Raw genomic sequence first — 22872 nt, 5'->3', positions numbered from 1 at the left:
TGTCCCATTATCTCCTCCCCATTTCTCCACCTCCCTCCCCCACAACCTTCTGATGCTGCACCTGTTGGCAGTCTATTCCCTGCACATTGCACCAGACAGTATTCATGTCTCTCCCCACTCATACACTACTATCTCTTCTCCTTCCCCTTCCCCACCCCCACCCCGTCTAGATTGCTGCTTGCATCCCATGTGATATTGTGTTCTGGCCCAAGATGCTGGAGTTGACGGTCGTGTGTGCATGAGGTGTGCTTGTCTGTGTGTGTGTGTGTGTGTGTGTGTGTGTGTGTGTTCCTGCTTGCTGCTTGGAGTTTCCATTTTTTTGTATCATTAGTAATATTATTTTTAAACCAAGGCATTTCAGATATGCCAGTCTACATTTTACATCCTCTCTATTTCGTCCATCATCAGTTATTTTGCTCCCCAAATAGCAAAACTCCTTTACTACTTTAAGTGACTCATTTCCTAATCCAATTACCTCAGCATCACCCAACTTAATTAGACTACATTCCATTATCCTCATTTTGCTTTTGTTGATGTTCATCTTATATCCTCCTTTCAAGACACTGTCTATTCCGTTCAACTGCTCTTCCAAGAGACAGCAAAGTCTCTGACAGAATCACAATGTCATCAGCAAACCTCAAAGTTTTTATTTCTTCTCCATGGATTTTAATACCTACTCTGAATTTTTCTTTTGTTTCCTTTACTGCTTGCTCAATATACAGATGGAATAACATCGGTGACAGGCTACAACCCTGCCTCACTCCCTTCCCAACCACTGCTTTCCTTTCATGTCCCTCGACTCTTATAACTGCCATCTGGTTTCTGACTAAATTGTAAGTAGCCTTTTGGTCCCTTTATTTTACCCCTGACACCTTCAGAATTTGAAAGAGGGTATTCCAGTCAACATTGTCAAAAGCTTTCTCTAAGTCTACAAATGCTAGAAACGTAGGTTTGCCTTTCCTTAATCTAGCTTCTAAGACAAGTCGTAGGGTCAGTTTTGCCTCACGTGTTCCAGTATTTCTACGGAATCCAAACTGATTTTCCCCGAGGTCGGCTTCTACTAGTTTTTCCATTCGTCTGTAAGGAATTTGCGTTAGTATTTTGCAGCTGTGACTTATTAAACTGATAGTTCGGTAATTTTCACATCTGTCAATACCTGCTTTCATTGGGATTGGAATTATTATATTCTTCTTGCAGTCTGATGGTATTTCACCTGTCTCATGCATCTTGCTCACCAGATGGTAGAGTATTGTCAGGACTGGCTCTCCCAAGGCTGCCAGTAGTTCTAGTGGAATGTTGTCTACTCCCGGGGTCTTGTTTCAACTTTGGTCTTTCAGTGCTCTGTCAAACTCTTCACACAGTATCATATCTCCCATTTTACCTTCATCTACATGCTCTTCCATTTCCATAATATTGTCCTCAAGAACATTGCCCTTGTATAGACCCTCTATATACTCCTTCCACCTTTCTGCTTTCCCTTCTTTGCTTAGAACTGGGTTTCCATCTGAGCTCTTGATATTCATACAAGTGGTTCTCATTTCTCCAAAAGTCTCTTTAATTTTTCTGTAGGCAGTATCTATCTTACCCTTAGTGAGATAAGCCTCTACATCCTTACATTTGTCCTCTAGCCATCCCTGCTTAGCCATTTTGCACCTCCTGTCGATCTCATTTTTGAGACGTTTGTATTCCTTTTTCCTGCTTCAATTACTGCATTTTTATATTTTCTCCTTTCATCAATTAAATTCAATATTTCTTCTGTTACCCATGGATTTCTACTAGCCCTCGTCTTTTTACCTACTTGATCCTCTGCTGCCTTCACTATTTCATCCCTCAAAGCTACCTATTCTTCTTCTACTGTATTTCTTTCCCATATTCCTGATAATTGTTCCCTTACGCTCTCCCTGAAACTCTGTACAACCTCTGGTTTAGTCAATTTATCCAGGTCCCATCTCCTTAAATGACCACTATATTGTGGCTTTCGCCAGAATGCAACTGTGCCGTGTCGAACAGAAGCAGCAATCCATAGTGCAGTGGGGAAGGGGAAGGGATAGCAGGGTATGGGTTTGGGGATTGAAGTCATTGCTGCTGTGCGTAGCATGCAGGTTCTAGATGGTGGCAGGACAAGGCAGCCAGTTGCAGTGTCGGGAAGTTATGCGAGAGGTAGTGGAGGAGGTGGGGGAGAGTGGAAAAGGAGAGAAGTAAGATTCCATCCATGCAAGAAGGACGCCATTATTGCCATAACACTTTAGTGTGCTAAATAGAATTTTGTGATCCACACAATCAGAGGCTTTGGCAAAGTGACAGAATATACAACAGCATAACTTTTCTTGTTTTGATCTGCTAGCACTTCATTTGTGAAGGAAGGAGACATGGTTAGGGTTTAACATCCCATCAACAATGAGGTCACTAGAGACACACTTCATTTCTGAGATCTTTTATCTCATTCTGTGTAGAGAATCCTTCACAAAAGCCAAATTGAGAGTTAGTTAACAAGTTCTGCTCAGTTAAATGGGTGAGTATTCTATTACCAGCCACTTTCTCAAATGATTTTTAAAAGAAGAGGAGGACCACCATAGGCAGCATAATTAATATTTTTTAGTGACATGATTAATTCTGTAATCTCTTTAGGGGCTGTGTTTTTGAAACTGATGTCTATCACTGGTGCATACAGTGTCTGCACAAGTAAATTAACACATCTTTATTTGCTTGTTCATTACTGGGCTGCGGTGTTTGCAGTCACTGTGAGGAAATGACTGAATTTAGTGGCCAATAGTTTGAAAGGTTGCCATTTCTGCTAGAGCTGTTTTCATGAGACATTATTTCATTTTGATCACTAATTTTGTTTGTGTCTTGTTTAACAGTGTTCCAAATAGTTTTTGCACTATTCTTGGAGTGTTTCATTTTTTGAGCACAGTACATGACAGAATGGAAGATTCTGCAATACTAATGATGACAGGAGTTTCAAATCTTGATTGCTGCTGGTTCTCTGAATTATGTAGAGCTCTTTTTCCTTAGCACAAAGTGTATTTAGGTTATGTTATCCATGTGGTGCAGGAAAGGTGTGTGGAGTACATGCTTCATATGGTTAAGGAGCAACCAACGAAGCCAGCTGTCATAGAGAACTGTATCTCCAAAGAATATAGCATGAATTGTGATGTCACCAAGTTCTTAAAATAGGCCAACACATTCTGGGACTCTGTTTCAAGGGAATCTGTAGAGGTAACTACATGATGAACGGACGGTGGTCTCCAACTAGAAAGGAATAGGACCCAGCCTTGAGGAGATTGGAAGTACTGCTACAGGCTGTGGGAAGATCCAGTCACACTATGCCAACTGAAGAACTGAGATCACACCTCCCTGTCAACAGTGGTGGCACGAAGACTGAGAACCACAACTTGTGTGCCACCACACCATTGGGCCCACACCCTGGTACTGCTGGCTCTAGCTTGACAGCAGGAGGGAAAGGGGATATATAAGGCTGAACCCAGAGGAAAAGATTAGTCATCAGTACTACCAGAAGATGGCAAGTCAGCTTCCTCAAGTACGACACCATCTGAACAATGCCACTTGGCTGAGTAACAGAGAACATTTCAAAATTGTAGTTCTTGATTGGAGATGCTTTAAAAAAGTTAGCTTTTCTGCTACAAATTTCAATTAAAAGTCTTTAAGTGACCTTTTTGTTGAGCTGCCTGTCTTGGTGCTTTTACTGTGGATATCTTAAAATTTATTAGTTTTACAATTTCCTTAAACATAATTTTCAGCATATTCAAGAAAAGATAGGTGTTATTTGGTAAATTTAGAATGTTGAAAGAATATGAAATTTTTAAGCTGTAATCTGCCCAAATAAATAAGTAGTTACACATATTAATAATGTGTGTCATTACAGTGCTAAAACTATCAAAATAAACTGTAAATGACTCAAAAATGTCCTCCAATTTGTCCCTTGTGAAAACATGGTGTGGGGTTTAGTGTTGTCATAGAGAAGTATGACATCTCTGAAATGCATTCCTCATCTTTTGTTTTGGTGGGCAGCTTTTCCTATGTTAATGAGTGTCAGTAGTAAGCTGCCTCCACCATATGTTGATTGTGAAGAAAGTCAATGAGTAACACTTCTCTATAGTCAAAAGAGACAGTCACAGGAACTCTTCTAGCTGAGAGACGGGTTTTGGCTTTCTCAAGGCAGGCTTAATCCTTTCTTTGCCACTCCTTACTCACAATTTTGGATTCTGAAGTATAATGAAGGCACTTGTCTCATCAGATCATGATGTGCTTCAAAAAATCCACCCCTTCTTGCTCAAATCGATCCCTAAGTCTCTCAGAGTTATCCTTGCTGACCTATTTCTGCTGTTTCATTAAGAACTTTGGAACCAATCAAACACTAATTTTTCTAAATCCAAGCTGTAATTTGATAATGTAATGAGCACTCCCAATGCTGATGCCCACTTCTGCTGTGATTTCTTTGACATTGCACAGGCAATCACCTTCAATAAGCTCCTGAACAACACAGATGTTGTCATTTGTGAGACTTGACCTTGGGAGTCGAGCATGACCATTTTCTACACTTTCTTGGCTGCCCTAAATTTTCAGCTCAAGTAAACACTTAGTTCTGGGACACCCCTTCATGGATTAAAAGCTTCATTGTAACACATTGTGCAACAGTCGAAAGACTCTCTTGTTCAATCATGGCTGTACTGAGGCCAGGACAGAGTGCAGCAGCTAACCATAAGAATTCCGCATCCCTAACACACCAGTCTTTAATCCCCCACACCCCAACTCCACCATCAGCTTGGAACTGCTCGTGCAGTACACTGTCGAAATTACCATTTATATTTCAATCCTCCTCATATCTGATACTTGGTGTCCTCTCCCTTTCAAAAGGGCTGAAGAAGTCAATGTCTTGCTTTTGATTAGAAGTGTTACAAGCATGTTAATGAGTTGAGATGGTTATATTTTGATTAATTGTCCAGGCAGTTGTCAATATTTGCATGATATAGTCTCTTTTTTGTGCACTAACTGCCTGGACTATAAACATAACTTATTATTTATTTCATTATTTGGCCTAATTTCTAATTATTTGTTTTTGGTATTACCTATTTAGGTAGAACTACCAAGTCAATCATCCTCCTCTTTGAGAAATTTTACATAATAAAACTCCAAAGGAGGTGAGGGAAGAATTGGAATTCTGAATACAAAATTTTGAAACTTAATTTATCTTCTGTATGTCAACTTTTGACACAATGTAGTCTTGTGGATAGGATGTAAAGTTTCTGGTTTTGTATGTTAATTATCACTCCTGTTATTCATGATTACTGTTGTAGCTTAGTTGTACCTCATCCATGTAAGTTACAATCTTCTCAAAAACATAGGATTTTTATAGCATATTACTGTCCCCTGTGAGGTGCTTAACTACAGTTGTTTTGTAGAGCACATTAGGCCAAACACAGTGACTGGTATTTATCACAGTGGAACATAAGGCATTCACAATACCCCATAGAAACCAGCAGAAGACAATACATGACACGACACTGATGAAAGTCATATGGTTTAAAATCCACCATGCTCACTGTGGGAATCAAATCTATAAACCTTTGGTGACAAGTAACATCTTTACAATCATAGATAACCAGGTTATCCAGTAATATTTAAAAGAAAATTATGTTATGTATTGAGGAAAAGCAGTTTGTTAACATGATTCTTCAGTTTCTTCCAGCATATTTGTTGATCAAACACATATTTGTTGATCAAACAGTGATGTTCTCTTCTCTCTTACCTACAGGCCCAGCATGTTCTGATACTGTTGAACCACTGGCAGGAGTCACAAAGTATTATAAAACAGTTGTAATAAGCTACAGCGCAGAAGGCTCCAGCTTTTCAGACAGAGCTAAATATCCATATTTCTTCAGAACAATTGGTGACAATCAGCAGTATACGTAAGCAATTAGTTGCACATTTAGTGTAACCTTCTCTCTCTCTCTCTCTCTCTCTCTCTCTCTCTCTCTCTCTCTTTTTAAATTTGAAGTTGCTGAGTCTAATGTTCACTTTTAGATAATGGATTTCTTTTATAATTTTTGTAAACTATGGAATCACTCACCGTTTCCAATTTTTATTCATACGTGGCTGCAAAAAATTATTCAGACTGACAAATCCAGTAGTAAAATTACTCATCATTGTCATAGCAAGTCTTATTTTGCTATTTCTGGAATTTAACCTTAGGAACAAAATATGTTCGTGATTTATTTATTGTTTATTTTATTTTAGATTGTTATTGATCTGTAATGCCTTTGCAACAATGGAAAGTGAAAAGTGCTCTGATCCTGTACATCAATAACACCATTTAAAGTAAACTCTTCACACTGTTTGCCTCACTGTAAAATACTGGAATATCACATAGAAAACAGTAACAATATTATGAGAAGGAAAAGTTGCTATTCACAATACAGTAGAGATGCTGAGTCACAGGCAGTCACAACAAAAAGACTCTCACAATTATAGCTTTCGGCCATTAAGACCTATGTTAACAATAGACACACATACGCACATGCACACACACTCATGCAAATGCAACTCACATGCACAACTGCAGTTTTGGCCTGAGACTGCAGTTGTGTGAGTGAACTGTATTTGTATGAGTGTGTGTGCATGTGCATATGTGTGTGTATTGTTGATGTAGGCCTTAATGGCCGAAAGCTATAATTGTGAGAGTCTTTTTGTTGTGCCTATCTGTGACTCACCATCTCTGCTATATGGTGAGTAGCACCTTTCCTGCTCATAATATTGTTACGTTCCATCCTGGATTTTCCATTGCTTGACGTAGAAAATAGTTCATGATAAAATCATTCACTCTCATAACCTACTCAGCAGAGGACCTTAATGAAGTAAAACAAATTTACTTTATGAGTGTTTTTTAGTCTCACACTTATTCTTGATTCTTCTTCTCTGTGTTAGACCACAAACTGAAATCACAAAGATGCCAAAAACTGTTGTTTCTTCTCCTATATTTTACTTGGATATAATGCTGGATGTTTTTGTAGAACATCTCCATAACTGGCTTTTACTTATATGTATGAGTGTCTCTTGCTGCACCAAAATTGTCAGCAATACCTTGAAATACAATTCATAACCCTCTGTAATATATCTAGGATTGACTTTATCATTGTTCACAATTCATGATTGGTTGTGGATGATGGAGCTTTACTCAAACAAAAATTAGCTGATTTTCATTTAATGTATGGTGCAGCAAGTTGTAGCACCTGGAATGCCAAACAAATGTATAGGGAAAAATTGCAATATATTCACCATTCTAAGAAACTGGAAGAAATGTAATGATATGGATATAAACATGTGAGAAGTCAGGGCCTTCTGTCTACAGAGAAGTTATCATCAAAGAACTGCACACACAGTAGAATTTGAGGAGATGGTGGCAGATTGTGCCTAAGATGATTCATCATTAAGCACCAATCTGGTGGCTCATTACTTGCACACTTTGGAAAATTCAGTGTGGAGAGTACTAATTGAGCAACATCCATCTTATAAAACTGTCAATGATCCCAAATGATTATGAACCCAGAGTCAGTTCCATCAATGGATTGTGTTATAACACGTGTTATAGCAAGAACAAACACGATTTATGGAACATAGTATTTTATAGAGCAATATGTAAAATACAGGTTACACATAGCACTGAACAAATTGAATGGAAACAGTAATACAGCATAAACAATAGGCCAAACAATCATTTTCAATTGCTTAAATAATGCTGTTTCTTTAGCAATTCACTGGGGCCTGCCAGAGGGCTGACCCAGGCCTCTATAAGAAAACCTGTGAACTGTATGGACATGCACTCTCTGAAATCACATGCATCAAGAGTGAAGGTACATCACCCATCCTTCTAAGGGATGGGGAAACCACATAAATACATGCACAAAACACATGAGGCACAAAAAAATGCATGTTATAGAAAAAAGCACTGAACAAAAAAGTACTGATAGAGTCTATGCAGGATATGGTGGCCAATGCACAGTGACCAGTTTTTGTCCAAAGCATTGAGTGAGTTCATCTGTTTGTTCAGGGGGGGGGGGGGGGGCAACAGTATTTTGCTACCTTTCGTCGGACAGTGGAGGGGGGGGGGGAATTCAGTACTTATAGCTTTATTTGTCAAGTTCATGATGATGAGCCCAACATTTCATTAATGGTGATAGTTATTGTGATGTTTACATGGAAGTAACACACTGTGCAAAATTCGAAAAAGTTCACAATGAGGGGCACTATGATTTTGGATTTGATGCATATTACATATGTTTCTGTATATGAAATTTAGCTGATATATCAAATTTTTCTTTAGACTTGTGTGGAGGTCTCTCTCTGTCATCAATATTGAGAAAATAAGTTCGATGTAACACACTCATTTGCGATTGTGCCATACCAGTGATAAAGCCAGAGTGAAATATCCAAAATGTTTGTTCCTCATATTTCATAAACAGTTGGAGATATCAAAATGAGATTTAAGAAAATGATAGCATACAAAGAGGAGAGTATTTTTCCATGTGGCTATTATGGAAAACTTCAGCAGCTACCATGTTATTCCACTAACTACAGACTTTTTCAATGAAAGAATGTAATTTTTAAGGCCATCAATAGCTGGTGAAATGAGAAATGCTGTGGGGTATGGAACAACATAAGTGAAGACATGACGTGTTAATTCTGTAGTAAGGATGTGGTTTTTCATAAGCAACTGACCTTACTTTTCCTCAGGTCCTCACATAATAAACTTAAATAAACCACTGTTTCAGATTACTCTCACGAGTGCTTCTACCAACCTGCTAGTGAGGTGACACTTTGTGAACTCCACTGTGTTTTGGCAAAATAAGCAAATTTCAACATGACAACAAGAGAAATGTGTAGGTTTTACTCATAATTCACAACTCATGATGCTTCTCTGAAAGTTACAAATGGTTGACTAACTAAAGCAGAGGTGACAGATTTTTTGAATGGTCACCATGCAAATGTGGGTGTGGGGGAGCTTCGTAAAATATTCACAATAAAATGTTAGTGTAGGCTTCAGTTTAGAATGGCACTCCCCTTCCAGCACTCGGCTTTTCCCCTACAGCATCTGCCACATCCCCCACCCCTATTGCTCTCCCCATGCATGCCCTGCTAACTGTGCATCTACTGGCCACAGTATTCTGCACAGACTGTACCAAAAAAAGCATTGGTTTCACAAGTCACTGAGATTACGAGCCACAGCAAATACCAATGACAGGGCTGATGTCTGTGTCATCACCCAATGACAGCGGCTTCTGCGGCACGTAGCGGGCAGGCACCAGTGAGTAGGGGCAGAAGTGATGAGAGACCAGGTTGGTGTGCTGTCCCTCCTCTCTTGAACGGCTGTAGAGCAGGAGTGGGATAGCATCTCCATAGTAACGTCCTTGTCGAGGTCAGCGGTCAGTGCTGGAAGCATCAGCAGGGGCATCGGAGACAATGGCACACAGCACCCAGCAACAGAGATCATGCCACCTGCAGCATCAGGTGCAGTGGGGGCTGCACTGGCAACAGCAGCAGTTGAGGAGTGGGAGGTGGAGGCAGGAACCTCAGACAGCAATCTCACAGGCAGCAACTCCCTGGACCGTCTGTGACACAAGAACAGGCATCAGCTGTGGTGGGGACAGGGGAGGCAGTGGGCCCTTGAGAACACACCTCACCATGCACAGCCACAGCTGGTTGAAGTGAAGGGATGTTTGCCTGTCAGGAGTGCCACAAGCCCAGACAGACATACCCAGCCAGAACCATCATAGAGCTGGCAACATTAGCTGGTATGGTGTCAGATGCAGCAGGTGAAGGAGGGTTCATGGTTGGCATCCACATAGCAGTTCCCGGCTGGCTCTTGTCCCCACTTGAATGAAACAGTAGGAACTCAAAAAATGGTCTAACGCAGCTTTAGGGGACCTGCCACATATATACTTCTGCATCTGAGTTTTAAATGTCTGAACCATGCATTTAGCCTCATGATTAGATTGAGGATGAAATGAGGGAGCAGTGGGATGGCAAATACCACTAGCCTGACAAAAAGGTGCAAATTTTCCAGAAATAAAGTGGGTGCTGTTATCAGTAACCACAGTATATGGAAGTCCCGTAGTTGCAAAAATGTTAGACAGAGCTGAGACAGTGGCCGCCACAGACACAGATGGACAACATGCCACTACAATGAACCAATACTGCTTTAGCAAGTCCCAGCAAAATCGACAAGTAGATACTCACCCAGGTTCCGCATCATCAGCCAGGGAAAAGGTGCCTGCAGAGTGCCTGTTGCTGAACATATTAAATGCAAGTGGTGATAAGATGCTTAATATCCCCATCTACGCTCTGCCATTACATATGCTGGCAGGCCAAAGCTTTGGTGTGAGAGGTTCTCCAATGGTTGCCATGCAGAAGTTGCTGTACATTATGATGTAAAGAAGCAGGAATCAAAGCTGGGGAGGAGTGTCTTCTGTAGCTAACAGGAGAAGCCCATCAAATACAGAAAGGTGATGCTGTAGGAAGAAGTAATTACACAAGGGATCCGAGGCATGGCCAGGAGGTTTTTCCAGCCAACTGTGCTGCACAAAAGAGCAGATCCGACTAAGTACAGTATCTATGGTGATGGCCGATACTAGTGTGCCACTAGTGATGGGAAAACCATTGACTGTATTTTGGTTCTCAGTATCTAAATAGAAACAAAGCAACTCATCCTGAATGAACACCTTGTCTGGTCTGATAAGAAGGTGAGATATGTCATTGCCATTGGTGTGTTGCACAGTCGACTAGTAATGGATCTGATAATGATAACGGGAGAGGAAGAGAGCCCACCACAGCAAATAGTGCAGTGCCTTGTTTGGCATGGAAGCTAAAGGGTTAAAAAGAACAACCAATGGCTTGTGGTCCATGATTAAAAGGAATTTAGAACTATACAAGAAGACATGAAATTTATTAACAGCTAATCCAATCACTAAAGACTCCTTTTGAATCTGAGGATACTGCTACTGGGTGGGAATAAAAGTCTTAAAAGCATAAGCAATGGATTCTTCAGACCTGTACATGTATTTGCGCACCAAAATCGCACCAAGACTATGCTGGGAGGCATCTGTAGCCAACACGAGATGCTGACCCTGCTGGAAAGTGGGCCAGACATAGTACAGATTGAAGCTTAGATTTAAGCAAAGCAAATGCTGAGGACCAGAAAAGTTGCACAGTTTTACACAAAAGCCCATGCAATGGCTGAGAAACAGTGGATGCATTCAGCAAAAACTTTGGTAATATGCAACTTTACTTAGAAATACTTGCAATTCCTTAATGGAGGTCAGCTACAGCAAAGCCACAATTGCATCAACATGACAATGCAACAGCTTGACCCCTGCATGAGGAACCTGAAAATGTAGATACTCAAATGACAACTGAAAAAATTGAGATTAGGCAAGGTTGCACTTGAGACCCGCAGACTGCAAAACATAAAATTACGATCAGAGATTGCTAAGGTGGTCTTTGGTGTAAGAATCCATTCACTGGAAGAAATAGGCCAAATGACATCACATGACATCAAATGGTCTAATTCAGCTTTGACAGAGTAGCACAATGTGACAGGCACCTGTTGCACCCAAAAGAAATGAGGGTGGGCAGACTCTTTCATGGTAATGTGGGCCTGAAACCCTAGCTTAACCAAGTGCAGGGCAAAACAGAGATGAAAACTCAGAGCAGAGGGACAACAGTTGCTGACATGGAACTTAATCTGACTCTAAATTTATCTCATTGGCAATAGAGAACCCGAAAGCATTAAATTAATTTAACCCAAACAGGAATTTATCTCATCGGCAATGGAGAAACCAAAAATGTTAAATGCATCTAACCTGAACAGGTCTGTCATATGGGAATGATCCACCACACGGAAAGTGAGAGGGCAAACAGATTTGTTAGGGATGGGAGTGGAGAACTGACCTAGTATTGTATTCTGCTGTTTATTGTAGCTAACCAGCTTCCATGAAACCTGTGTTAGGTGAGGGAAGCCCAAGTCTACATACATTTGTGCGTATATTAAAGTCACTTCAGCTCCTGTGTCCACTTGTTTTTTTAGCAGTTTATTTGAAACATGCAAGTCAATAAACAATTTGTTCAGGGAAAAAGCCATTGTAGAGCTACAGTTTATGTCCATTGGTACCACTTTGCCCATCAGGTTTGAAGAGGAGAGTTCCACACTGATGTACTGTGGCCTTTCTTTCAACGCAAACCACCCAATGCTTATGGCATGCAGCATGATCATGTTGGGTGAAAGAGTACATGGCCTATTGCTGCTGTGACCATAGCTGACACTGCCCCATGTGATGCTGAGTTGAAGGCTGTACTGCTGCAACAGCTTCCCCCCTAACAGTGGTGAGCAACTTCTGATATCTCCCCCCCCCCCCCTCCTCCCCCCCTCCCACCCCCACCCGTGCAGCAATCTGTTCGCCTGCAGTCTGTGACACTTCAAAGGACTGTGTGATATTAACACATCCTTAAGGGTCACATTCTCACACTGAAGTGTTTTTTCATGGACTTTGTTATCCAGGGCCACATGAATAACGACATAACATACCATGTGTTGAGCATAGTATTTGTGATGGTTACTGGTGAAAAACTCACAATTATGGCTCAACCCATGTAATTCTGCGGTCCAGGCTTTGTAAGATTGGTTTGGGAATTTCTGACAATGGTAAAATTCTACACACATCACAGTCACATGCATTCTGTCACAATAATAGGTTGAGAGAAGCTTGCACAGTTCATCAAATGATAAGCTGGCCAGGTGCAAGTTGGCACAATAACTGATACATGCATGGCCGAAGCCAGGAAAGAAAGAAAGCCCTACACAGGTTTGCATCACCAACATGAAAAACCTGTGCTTCATAGGAGTCCCAACCTTCAGCTGATTCATCATAAGCCAGGAAGGGCGATGGTCACACTGATGGGTGCGTAACCTGCTGTGAACACACAGACACCACTTGATTGCAAACTGTGGAGAGAGACTGCTCTTGTTCCACAAAAGCTTGCTGCTGGGAATGAGATGTTAGTGTGTTTCTTCCATTGAGATGTTTATCAGGTGACTTAGCACTGCCACTGACCATGACTCACTCATCACCAAGTTTGTTATAGCAAGAACAAACACAATGTGTGGAACGTAGTACTTTATAGAGAAACACATAAGATACGGGTTGTGCATGCATAGCACTGAACACATAGAGTGGACAACAGTAATACAATGTAATGAATAGACCGAGCACACATTTGCAATTGCTTAAATAATGTTATTTCTTTGGCAGTTCACCAGAGCACACCAGGGGGCTGACCCAGGTGGCCCCTATAAGTGGGCCTGTGATTTGTATGAGCATGTGCTCTCTGAAATAGCATATGTCATGAGTGAAGGTACATTAGTATGCACTGAGACTGGCAGTTGTAACTCTGTAAAGTTGCAGTGAGCTTAAGTTGTTGCTATAATGTATAACTTGTTTATGTCAGTGAAAAAGTAAATATCCATTTCTGGCTATTGGTACTCAGTTTAGGATGTTATATCATCTTTGTCAATTTAGGATTTCAGACAGCCTACATACTATTGTTAGTAAATGAATTAGATTCAGCTACTGCTGTGGAGACAAAACACTCCTGTCACACAATGAATGGAACAGATCAGTGTATAATGTGATTAGGCTCAAAGTTCAGCCACAAATTTAGTCTTGTTTATGTGCTTGTCAACAGCACCCTACCGTGGATAATGTTATACAGAATGAAACTGGGCCCCAGATAGGTCCATCACCCTCTGTCAGTAGAGAATGGTACAGGGACCTACTAACCTAACATGTAAATCTGTTTATTCACTTAAGAGCATCTCACATGTGACCTGTGACATGTGACACTGCATCACCCCATCACCACAGATTTCTGACAAGATGGTCTCCGGAACACTTCATAAACATGAAAGTGATGGAGTACCACACAAGTTGTACACTAATGAGCACATTTTGAATGCCATCAAGCAAAATAGGCATGCCTTGGACACAGCTCTGACCAGTACCCACGAGCTGTGGATGGCAATTGAGCAGTCACAGATGTGGATGCACCTCCAGTATTATCATTGTCTTGAGGAGTCCATGACATGATGTATCATGCTATCTCCAGAGCAAAAGGGATTGCTACATGCTTCTATGTAGAATTTACTCATAACTGTGTGTGATAGTGCCCCAAATATCTTTTCTTGTATTATACCTGGCAAGCCTTTCATGTTCTTTGAGATTTTACTGAATCTTCTTCACTTTTGGATCCATTCTGCAGAAATCTCACTAGACTTAAGTGTTACATATCAAAAATAATAGTCTAGCTGACCACCATACCCAATGTGACTTGTGAGGGTCCAGAATTTTTGCTTAGCTAAATTCAGGATTTTTCCTTCAAGAGCTAGACACATGAAGTTATCTGGATTTCATAGTATGTAAATGAGTACTTTGTTGTTTATGTTGAAATTTAAGCAATTGTACAGTGCCCCCTTGCATTTTCTATTTTTATTCATTTAGTATTATGTGTTGGTGCAAGTATTTGTTTGGGTTGTGTTACTATACATTTGAGGTACTCCTTGGGATGCATGAGGCAGTTGGATGTTGCCAGAAGATGCCTTTGCATCATAGCAAGTATGACATGGCACTTCCAACTCCCCATAGACTTTATAAGGGATTCCTCATAATAAGAGATGCTTAAATCATCAATGGAGAGTATATTCTTGCAAATCATAGAAAAATTTTACTTGAGTTTAACATTAAGGCTGCTTCCACACTGACAACGTACTGAACATGTTCATGTAAAAAATGTTCAAACAAGTTGAAGATAATCTCAAAACTTTAGAAGAAGAGTTAAACAAATAATATTATAAACTAAATATACTTCAAGATTATTTTCTTATGATTTTGCCATCAAGAACACTATCATGTAATGACCATGACACCAATTAAAATCAATTTTGCAACAAGAATTTACTACATTTTTGTGTCAAGTATTTACTGAGTTTTCATTGTCATATATCCTCCCAAGTGGTGATCCTGGAGTAAGATGCAAATCTGGAAAGAAAGAAGTTTGACTTGAAATTTAAAATACAAGACAAAACTTACTAAGAAGATTTTTACTTCAAGACTTTACTTCATTTTTGGTCAGTACATATCCGGTCATGTGGTGGCCAAGGAGAGAAATACAAATCTATGGTGAAGTAGTTAGATTTGAAGACTAAGGAGGAAGAAGTTACTCCAGTTCTGCTGTGAGACTTACTGAAGAGCAATTTCATCACAAATTGGTTTATAAAGATTGAAGATTATTTTATTACTTGTGGAAGGAGTGCAAACAATGTTATTTTGTATGTGAGCAATTCAGTACAGTGAACTTGGATAGGCAATGCATGAAATAAAACGAACTAAATACTTTGTGATAACTTCAAGTGAAAAACACAATAAAATATTAGCCTTTACATCATACCGGAAGTGAATTAAAAAGACTGACATTAATACTGAAAAACTGTGATTATGTGGTGTGGTTTACATATATATAAAATTTACACCACAGAAGAGCGAATGATAGTTGAAAGTGCTATAAATGTTTACTTATTGCATCAGTAAGTTATTAAGTTTGGTGTATTTGAATTTAAAATAATTTTAAATACTTATTAATATCTGCAGAGAAGAAACAGAAGCAAAATCATGTTGATAAAATTAATCAATAAGCTGTTGTCAAGTAGATCAACAAGAAGACAAATTCACCATCACACATTATCAAACAACTTTTGGCATAAAGTAGCAGCCATAAAGAAGATTTTAAATACAATGAAGCAGTTATAATTCATTTTTAACAAGAATTTAATAAAAAATTGCACATCAAAAGCAAATACTGAAGATTCTTATGCATTACAACTTCATGGAACATTTAATCGAAAATTGCATGTGAAAAGCAAATACTGAAGTATGTTATTTTAAATTGCAGGCAACCACAGACAAACTTCCACATATTGAAAGAAATAATCTGTATTGGCTGTAGAATATTTTTTATTCAAAGCCACAACCAGTTCCATGGCACTAGAAGACGCGTTCCGTGGCACTAAAAGATGCATCCTCAGGTGATAAAGATTCTTTTTACTCGATCACCACCAAGAGATAACTGCCTTGGAGCCACTCCCCAGCATTCACAGCATGTTTTAAACAAATAGCACAACAAAAAGCAGCAGTCCTTATTTAAAATGAAGGGGGTAGCAGAACTGCGACACAAGTAGGAAGGTGGTTGAATGGCAGCAGGCAAGGCAGTTACCTTTTGACAATGACCCAGTAAAAAGAATCTTTATCATCTGAGGATGCATCTTCTAATGACACAAAACTGTTCATGACTTTCAATAAAAAGTATTGTATAGACAATGCAGTTTATTTCTTTCAAATACTGAAAATTATCTTGCACTACAATTTCCTGGAACACAAACTAAATCTGTGACAAGATTATTTGTAGAAGGCAGCAGCAGAGTATGCAGTAGACTTGCTTTACTAAATTAATGCCAGTTGGCATCCAGCATTTTACTGTCAGCAACTTCTGCATGGAGCGGTGAGTTGGTGTAGAGAGCAGTCCTCATGTAGCAAGCACATAATGAACAACAAGCCGGCGACCAGTCAGCAAACAGAAACAGCAGCCAGAGGTGAACTGGCAATGCAGAAGAGAAGCAGCATTGGGGAGAAAGACATTGGCAGATGAGTAGATGCAGTCAGCTCTTTGTATAAGACATCCCATCTGCGTACACTGTGTTAAAACTTGGTGGTTTCAGTTACTTAACATTGCTCATCAGTGTGGGATACATACCGTAAATGTGAGAGATTCGAGCCCACACAGAGGCTTACCGACAATTGTTCTTTCTGTGAATTATCCACAACTGGAACAGGAAAGAGGGGAAGTGACAATATTACACAAATTACTCTCTACCACACGCAGCAAGGTGGTTTGCGGAGTGTATTTATAGATGTAGAAGTACTTGAAAATATGATGCACTGTGAAGTGGTTTCTTAATCGCAATTGATTTTGTCAGTTGATAGATTGAAGTGGTTATCTGGATATCCAGTTACAAAGTCAGTTTGTCAAACACTGCTCAAACTTAGAAAGAAAACTAATTGATTGAATTTGGTTCATAAATGAAAGAAACAAGCAAACAAAAACTTAATAATCTATTATTAGTAACATTTTACGGCATATGTTGTGATTCTTTACATTAATATTCATTAGGAGATTAGCACAATGTCTCTTAAAGATGGGAATATTGCTGTAGGAACAATTGGACAGATGACTACACAGCAATCAACAGAATTAAGAGAGGAAATTTTAAATTAGCCAACAGACATAAAAGCAGAAATGAACTACAAAGTTGCTCAGGTAGATGAAAAAATTTTCAAAATAGATAACAGATTTTTCTCACATGGATAAAACAATAGTTGAGGTAGGTTCTCACTTCAATAGCAGAATAGAAACAGCAGAAAAACTATTTTTTGTTTTGTTTTAGCAATTCAATGATAGTTTTTATTTAGTGGAAGAAAAGACTGACAACAATGTTGAACTTTCTGATACTATTTGTTCAGTACAGGGTGTTCCAATAAATAAAAACCAAATACTAGATATTGGAAGTACTTTAGAATGTGTTACCGATAAGAATGTAGAAACTGTGACAGGAATTAGAAACAAAAGGAACCATAATTGATAGAACTACAAGCAGTTATGGTACACTCTGGTAGTGGTGAAACTGATTACAATGACAGTTCCTTCTGAGAAGTTACTGTCATTTGTTACTACTGAGAACTTTACCGAACATTTAGCAGATTCTGTTATACTGGAGTTTACTGTTACCTTTTACTACTGAGAATTTGCTATATTCAGTTACTACTAAGAAATTACAACCATCTTGTAGTGCTGAGAAGCCACTATCATCTGCAACCACTGTGATTTTACAATAATTAGTTACTACTGGGAATTTAATATCTTCTGTTATAACTAACATTTTATCTTTATCTCTTATTACTAATAACTTACTGTTTACAGTAATGACTGGGAAACCACTATGTTCTTTTATTACTAAGAAATTATTACTGAAGATATACTGTATGTTACTATTAGTGATACCTCATGTTGCTGTGGTCCTGGTTGAGGTTGAAAGTACAGTATACAGCCGCAGAGCCACTAGATCTGTTAAATACAGACCTCCCATTAATACCTAATTGTTTATATTTTGAATACATTACATATGAGTTGAATGTGCAGTTACGTGATTTGTATTTGGGGGGACACAAGAAGTGGGCAGTCCACATGAGAAAATATTATTATTTTAAGATTCTAATTAGTACTGTAAAGATGACAGTGAGAACATATAACACAGGACAAAAAGTAAAAGTAGTTACTTGAGTTGCATATAGTATTTTATATTTAATAATGCCAGAAGCCTTTAGGGATTTTATGGCTGTGATCACACTGGTCCGCTGCCTTGTTACTGGGCGAAGTGGCAGGCAGGCACTCGTCCGGGCATGTATTAGTGTGTTGCAAACACAGACAGTGACTAGAATTACAGTATTACAGGATGTGACACACCAATATTATGGACAGATATTACTGAATTTAACACAGAAATACTGACAACTTATAGAATGTGACTATAATGAAGGAATGTTTACCAAGTGACCAATGTGTTTATTTCAAAATTTAGGGTCTAAAGTAGCTCCAAGATCTTCAAACTATCATTGGTCAGTTGGGGGGATAATCATTTGTCAATGCAAGAAAATATTTCAAAATAAGTTTCCTAGATAATAGTACATTTCTCTGTTAACTTAGATCTGTTGAAGATTGAAAGTCTGCTATTACTAGGGCAGATACCTGCACTTGTGATTTGAATGTTTGATTGTCTCTAAAGCCATGTGAGCTAGAAGATAAAATAAGGTATATATGAAATGGCAGAGTGCTATTACCAAAACAGAAGAGGTACTGAGTAGCAGAGAGGCACAAAAAAGAACAAGGACATTAAATTGCTTAGCTTATAGATGAAGTCTATTATTATAGCTTAGGAACATACATGCAAGCAACCCCCTCCCCCTTATCCTTGTGCCCTCCTCTCTTTCCCTGTCCCCACCCCACACACAAACATGTATGAAATGACTGTTGGCTTTGAATAAAGGCGTAAGCAGTTGCCTAGGCAGGTTTTTGTTTCAGTCATATGTAACAGGTGTGAAGTGGAAAAAGTGAGGAACAGGTTGAGAGGGCTTTGGAAAGATCTTTTTAGGTCACTTTGTGTTAAAGTTAAGTACATTGCATAATTTCTACAGGTCTGTTTGTTGCACAGCATCCTTTCTATTTGTTGAAAATATACTTGTCATCATGCACACATATTATATTCCAGATAGATTATTACATTGATGTAATTTGTGTTGATGTATTATTATTATTATTATTTCTTTCCTTTCTCAGACCTTAGGTCTGGTTCGAAATGAAAGTGACGCGGACCTTGATCAAGCGTGACTTCCTTTTAACTGTACGGTATATGTTATATTGCGTTTAGGAACTTTCGGGTAATTGAACATGTATCAATAATTACGGATTTCTGTAGTTGTATATATGTGTTTGGATGTAGCTGTATTGCATTGATGTACTGGTGGATATTGTGTGGTATGACTCCTGTAGTTGATACTATAATTGGTATGATGTCAACTTTATCCTGATGCCACATGTCTTTGACTTCCTCAGCCAGTTGGATGTATTTTTCAATTTTTTCTCCTGTTTTCTTTTGTATATTTGTTGTATTGGGTATGGATATTTCGATTAGTTGTGTTAATTTCTTCTTTTTATTGGTGAGTATGATGTCAGGTTTGTTATGTGGCGTTGTTTTATCTGTTATAATGGTTCTGTTCCAGTATAATTTGTATTCATCATTCTCCAGTACATTTTGTGGTGCATACTTGTATGTAGGAACTTGTTGTTTTAAAAGTTTATGTTGTAATGCAAGCTGTTGATGTATTATTTTTGCAACATTGTCATGTCTTCTGGGGTATTCTGTATTTGCTAGTATTGTACATCCGCTTGTGATGTGATCTACTGTTTCTATTTGTTGTTTGCAAAGTCTGCATTTATCTGTTGTGGTATTGGGATCTTTAATAATATGCTTGCTGTAATACCTGGTGTTTATTGTTTGATCCTGTATTGCAATCATGAATCCTTCTGTCTCACTGTATATATTGCCTTTTCGCAGCCATGTGTTGGATGCGTCTTGATCGATGTGTGGCTGTGTTAGATGATACGGGTGCTTGCCATGAAGTGTTTTCTTTTTCCAATTTACTTTCTTCGTATCTGTTGATGTTATGTGGTCTAAAGGGTTGTAAAGGTGGTTATGAAATTGTAGTGGTGTAGCCGATGTATTTATATGAGTGATTGCTTTGTGTATTTTGCTAGTTTCTGCTCGTTCTATAAAGAATTTTCTTAAATTGTCTACCTGTCCATAATGTAGGTTTTTTATATCGATAAATCCCCTTCCTCCTTCCTTTCTGCTTAATGTGAATCTTTCTGTTGCTGAATGTATGTGATGTATTCTATATTTATGGCATTGTGATCGTGTAAGTGTATTGAGTGCTTCTAGGTCTGTGTTACTCCATTTCACTACTCCAAATGAGTAGGTCAATATTGGTATGGCATAAGTATTTATAGCTTTGGTCTTGTTTCTTGCTGTCAATTCTGTTTTCAGTATTTTAGTTAGTCTTTGTCTATATTTTTCTTTTAGTTCTTCTTTAATATTTGTATTATCTATTCCTATTTTTTGTCTGTATCCTAGATATTTATAGGCATCCGTTTTTTCCATCGCTTCTATGCAGTCGCTGTGGTTATCCAATATGTAATCTTCTTGTTTAGTGTGTTTTCCCTTGACTATGCTATTTTTCTTACATTTGTCTGTTCCAAAAGCCATATTTATATCATTGCTGAATACTTCTGTTATCTTTAGTAATTGGTTGAGTTGTTGATTTGTTGCTGCCAGTAGTTTTAGATCATCCATGTATAGCAAATGTGTGATTTTGTGTGGGTATGTTCCAGTAATATTGTATCCATAATTTGTATTATTTAGCATGTTGGATAGTGGGTTGAGAGCAAGGCAGAACCAGAAAGGACTTAATGAGTCTCCTTGGTATATTCCACGCTTAATCTGTGTTGGCTGTGATGTGATATTATTTGAATTTGTTTGGATATTAAGTGTCGTTTTCCAATTTCTCATTACTATGTTTAGGAACTGTATCAATTTAGGATCTACTTTGTATATTTCCAATATTTGTAGTAACCATGAGTGGGGTACACTATCAAAAGCTTTTTGGTAATCAATGTATGTGTAGTGTAGCGACCTTTGTTTAGTTTTAGCTTGATATGTCACCTCTGCATCTATTATCAGTTGCTCTTTACATCCTCGTGCTCCTTTGCAACAGCCTTTTTGTTCTTCATTTATAATTTTGTTCTGTGTTGTATGTGTCATTAATTTCTGTTTGATGATTGAAGTTAATATTTTGTATATTGTTGGTAGGCATGTTATGGGGCGATATTTAGCTGGGTTCGCTGTGTCTGCTTGATCTTTAGGTTTCAGATAAGTTATTCCATGTGTAAGTGTATCAGGGAATGTGTATGGGTCTGCAATGTAACTGTTAAATAATTTAGTTAGATGTGAATGTGTTGAGGTGAACTTCTTTAGCCAGAAATTTGCTATTTTATCATTTCCAGCGGCTTTCCAATTGTGAGTAGAATTAATTGCTTGGGTGACTTCATGTTGCAAAATTATCACTTCAGGCATTTGTGGTATCATCTTGTATGTGTCTGTTTCTGCTTGTATCCACCGTGCATGCCTGTTATGTTGTACCGGGTTAGACCATATGCCGCTCCAGAAGTGTTCCATGTCTGTTATGTTTGGTGGATTGTTTATTTTAATGTGTGTGTTATCTATTGTCTGGTAAAATTTCTTTTGGTTTGTGTTGAATGTTTGGTTTTGTTTCCTTCTATTTTCACTTTTTTTGTATCATGCACACATATTATATTCCAGATAGATTATTACATTGATGTAATTTGTGTTGATGTATTATTATTATTATTATTATTATTATTATTAATATTATTATCATTTATTTTACAGTGATGTATATCTGAGCTTATTTAAGAGACTGAATTGGACAAGGGTTGCTGCATTGACTGAGGATGGCCAAAAGTACACTGAATATATATCCCACTTACAGGATTTGTTACAATCTAATGACATTCAGTTTGTAACAAACAGAAAGTTCCCTCGTGATAGAAACAAGGATGCAATGGCAAACGTAAGTAATATTTTTGCAGTCAGATGCTGTGGAAGCTGTTACAGGTATGATTTGTTTTACCTTCATCTTCAGTGCATTGACACAAGTGTGAATGTAAAAATACATATTCACTTAGGCCATACCTGTGTCTTTTAGGTGACAAATATATGTTTACCTTTCATGAGATTTCATTGTGCTGCTTGCAGAATTGCCTTTGAATTTAAACTTGAATACCTTTAATCATGAGATTTTTGCTTTAAAATACTTTAAATCAAGAAGCAGATATGCAGAATGAAGCTTTCACTCTTCAGAAATATGTGTAGTGTAGAGAAATTTCCTGATAGATTAAAAACCATGTGCCAGACTGTGGTGTGATCTAGAACCTTTGCCATTCTTGGCCAGAATTTATCCTTTCTTTCTGGAGTGAAAGTCCTGCAAGGTATCTATGGGAGCTTTGAAGTCTAGAAAGTAGGAAAATGTCAGCAGGCTGTGTGTTGTACATTGTAACTTCACC

The 22872-nt window shown here is 38.4% G+C and overlaps 1 protein-coding gene across 2 annotated transcripts in view; it reads left to right on the top strand.

The window, feature by feature from the left end:
• LOC126259026 (uncharacterized) overlaps window positions 1–22872 on the top strand; it is a 667737-nt gene that overhangs the window by 599187 nt on the left and 45678 nt on the right. For both annotated transcript variants that reach the window (XM_049955690.1, XM_049955689.1), the window contains exons 16-17: window positions 5777–5930; window positions 22199–22379. In XM_049955690.1, coding sequence (XP_049811647.1) covers window positions 5777–5930; window positions 22199–22379 — 335 coding nt within the window. The remainder of the gene's footprint in view (window positions 1–5776; window positions 5931–22198; window positions 22380–22872) is intronic.

This window comes from Schistocerca nitens, chromosome 1 (assembly GCF_023898315.1).
Source record: "Schistocerca nitens isolate TAMUIC-IGC-003100 chromosome 1, iqSchNite1.1, whole genome shotgun sequence".
Taxonomy (NCBI): domain Eukaryota; kingdom Metazoa; phylum Arthropoda; class Insecta; order Orthoptera; family Acrididae; genus Schistocerca; species Schistocerca nitens.
This window is presented reverse-complemented; position numbering and strand designations above follow the sequence as displayed.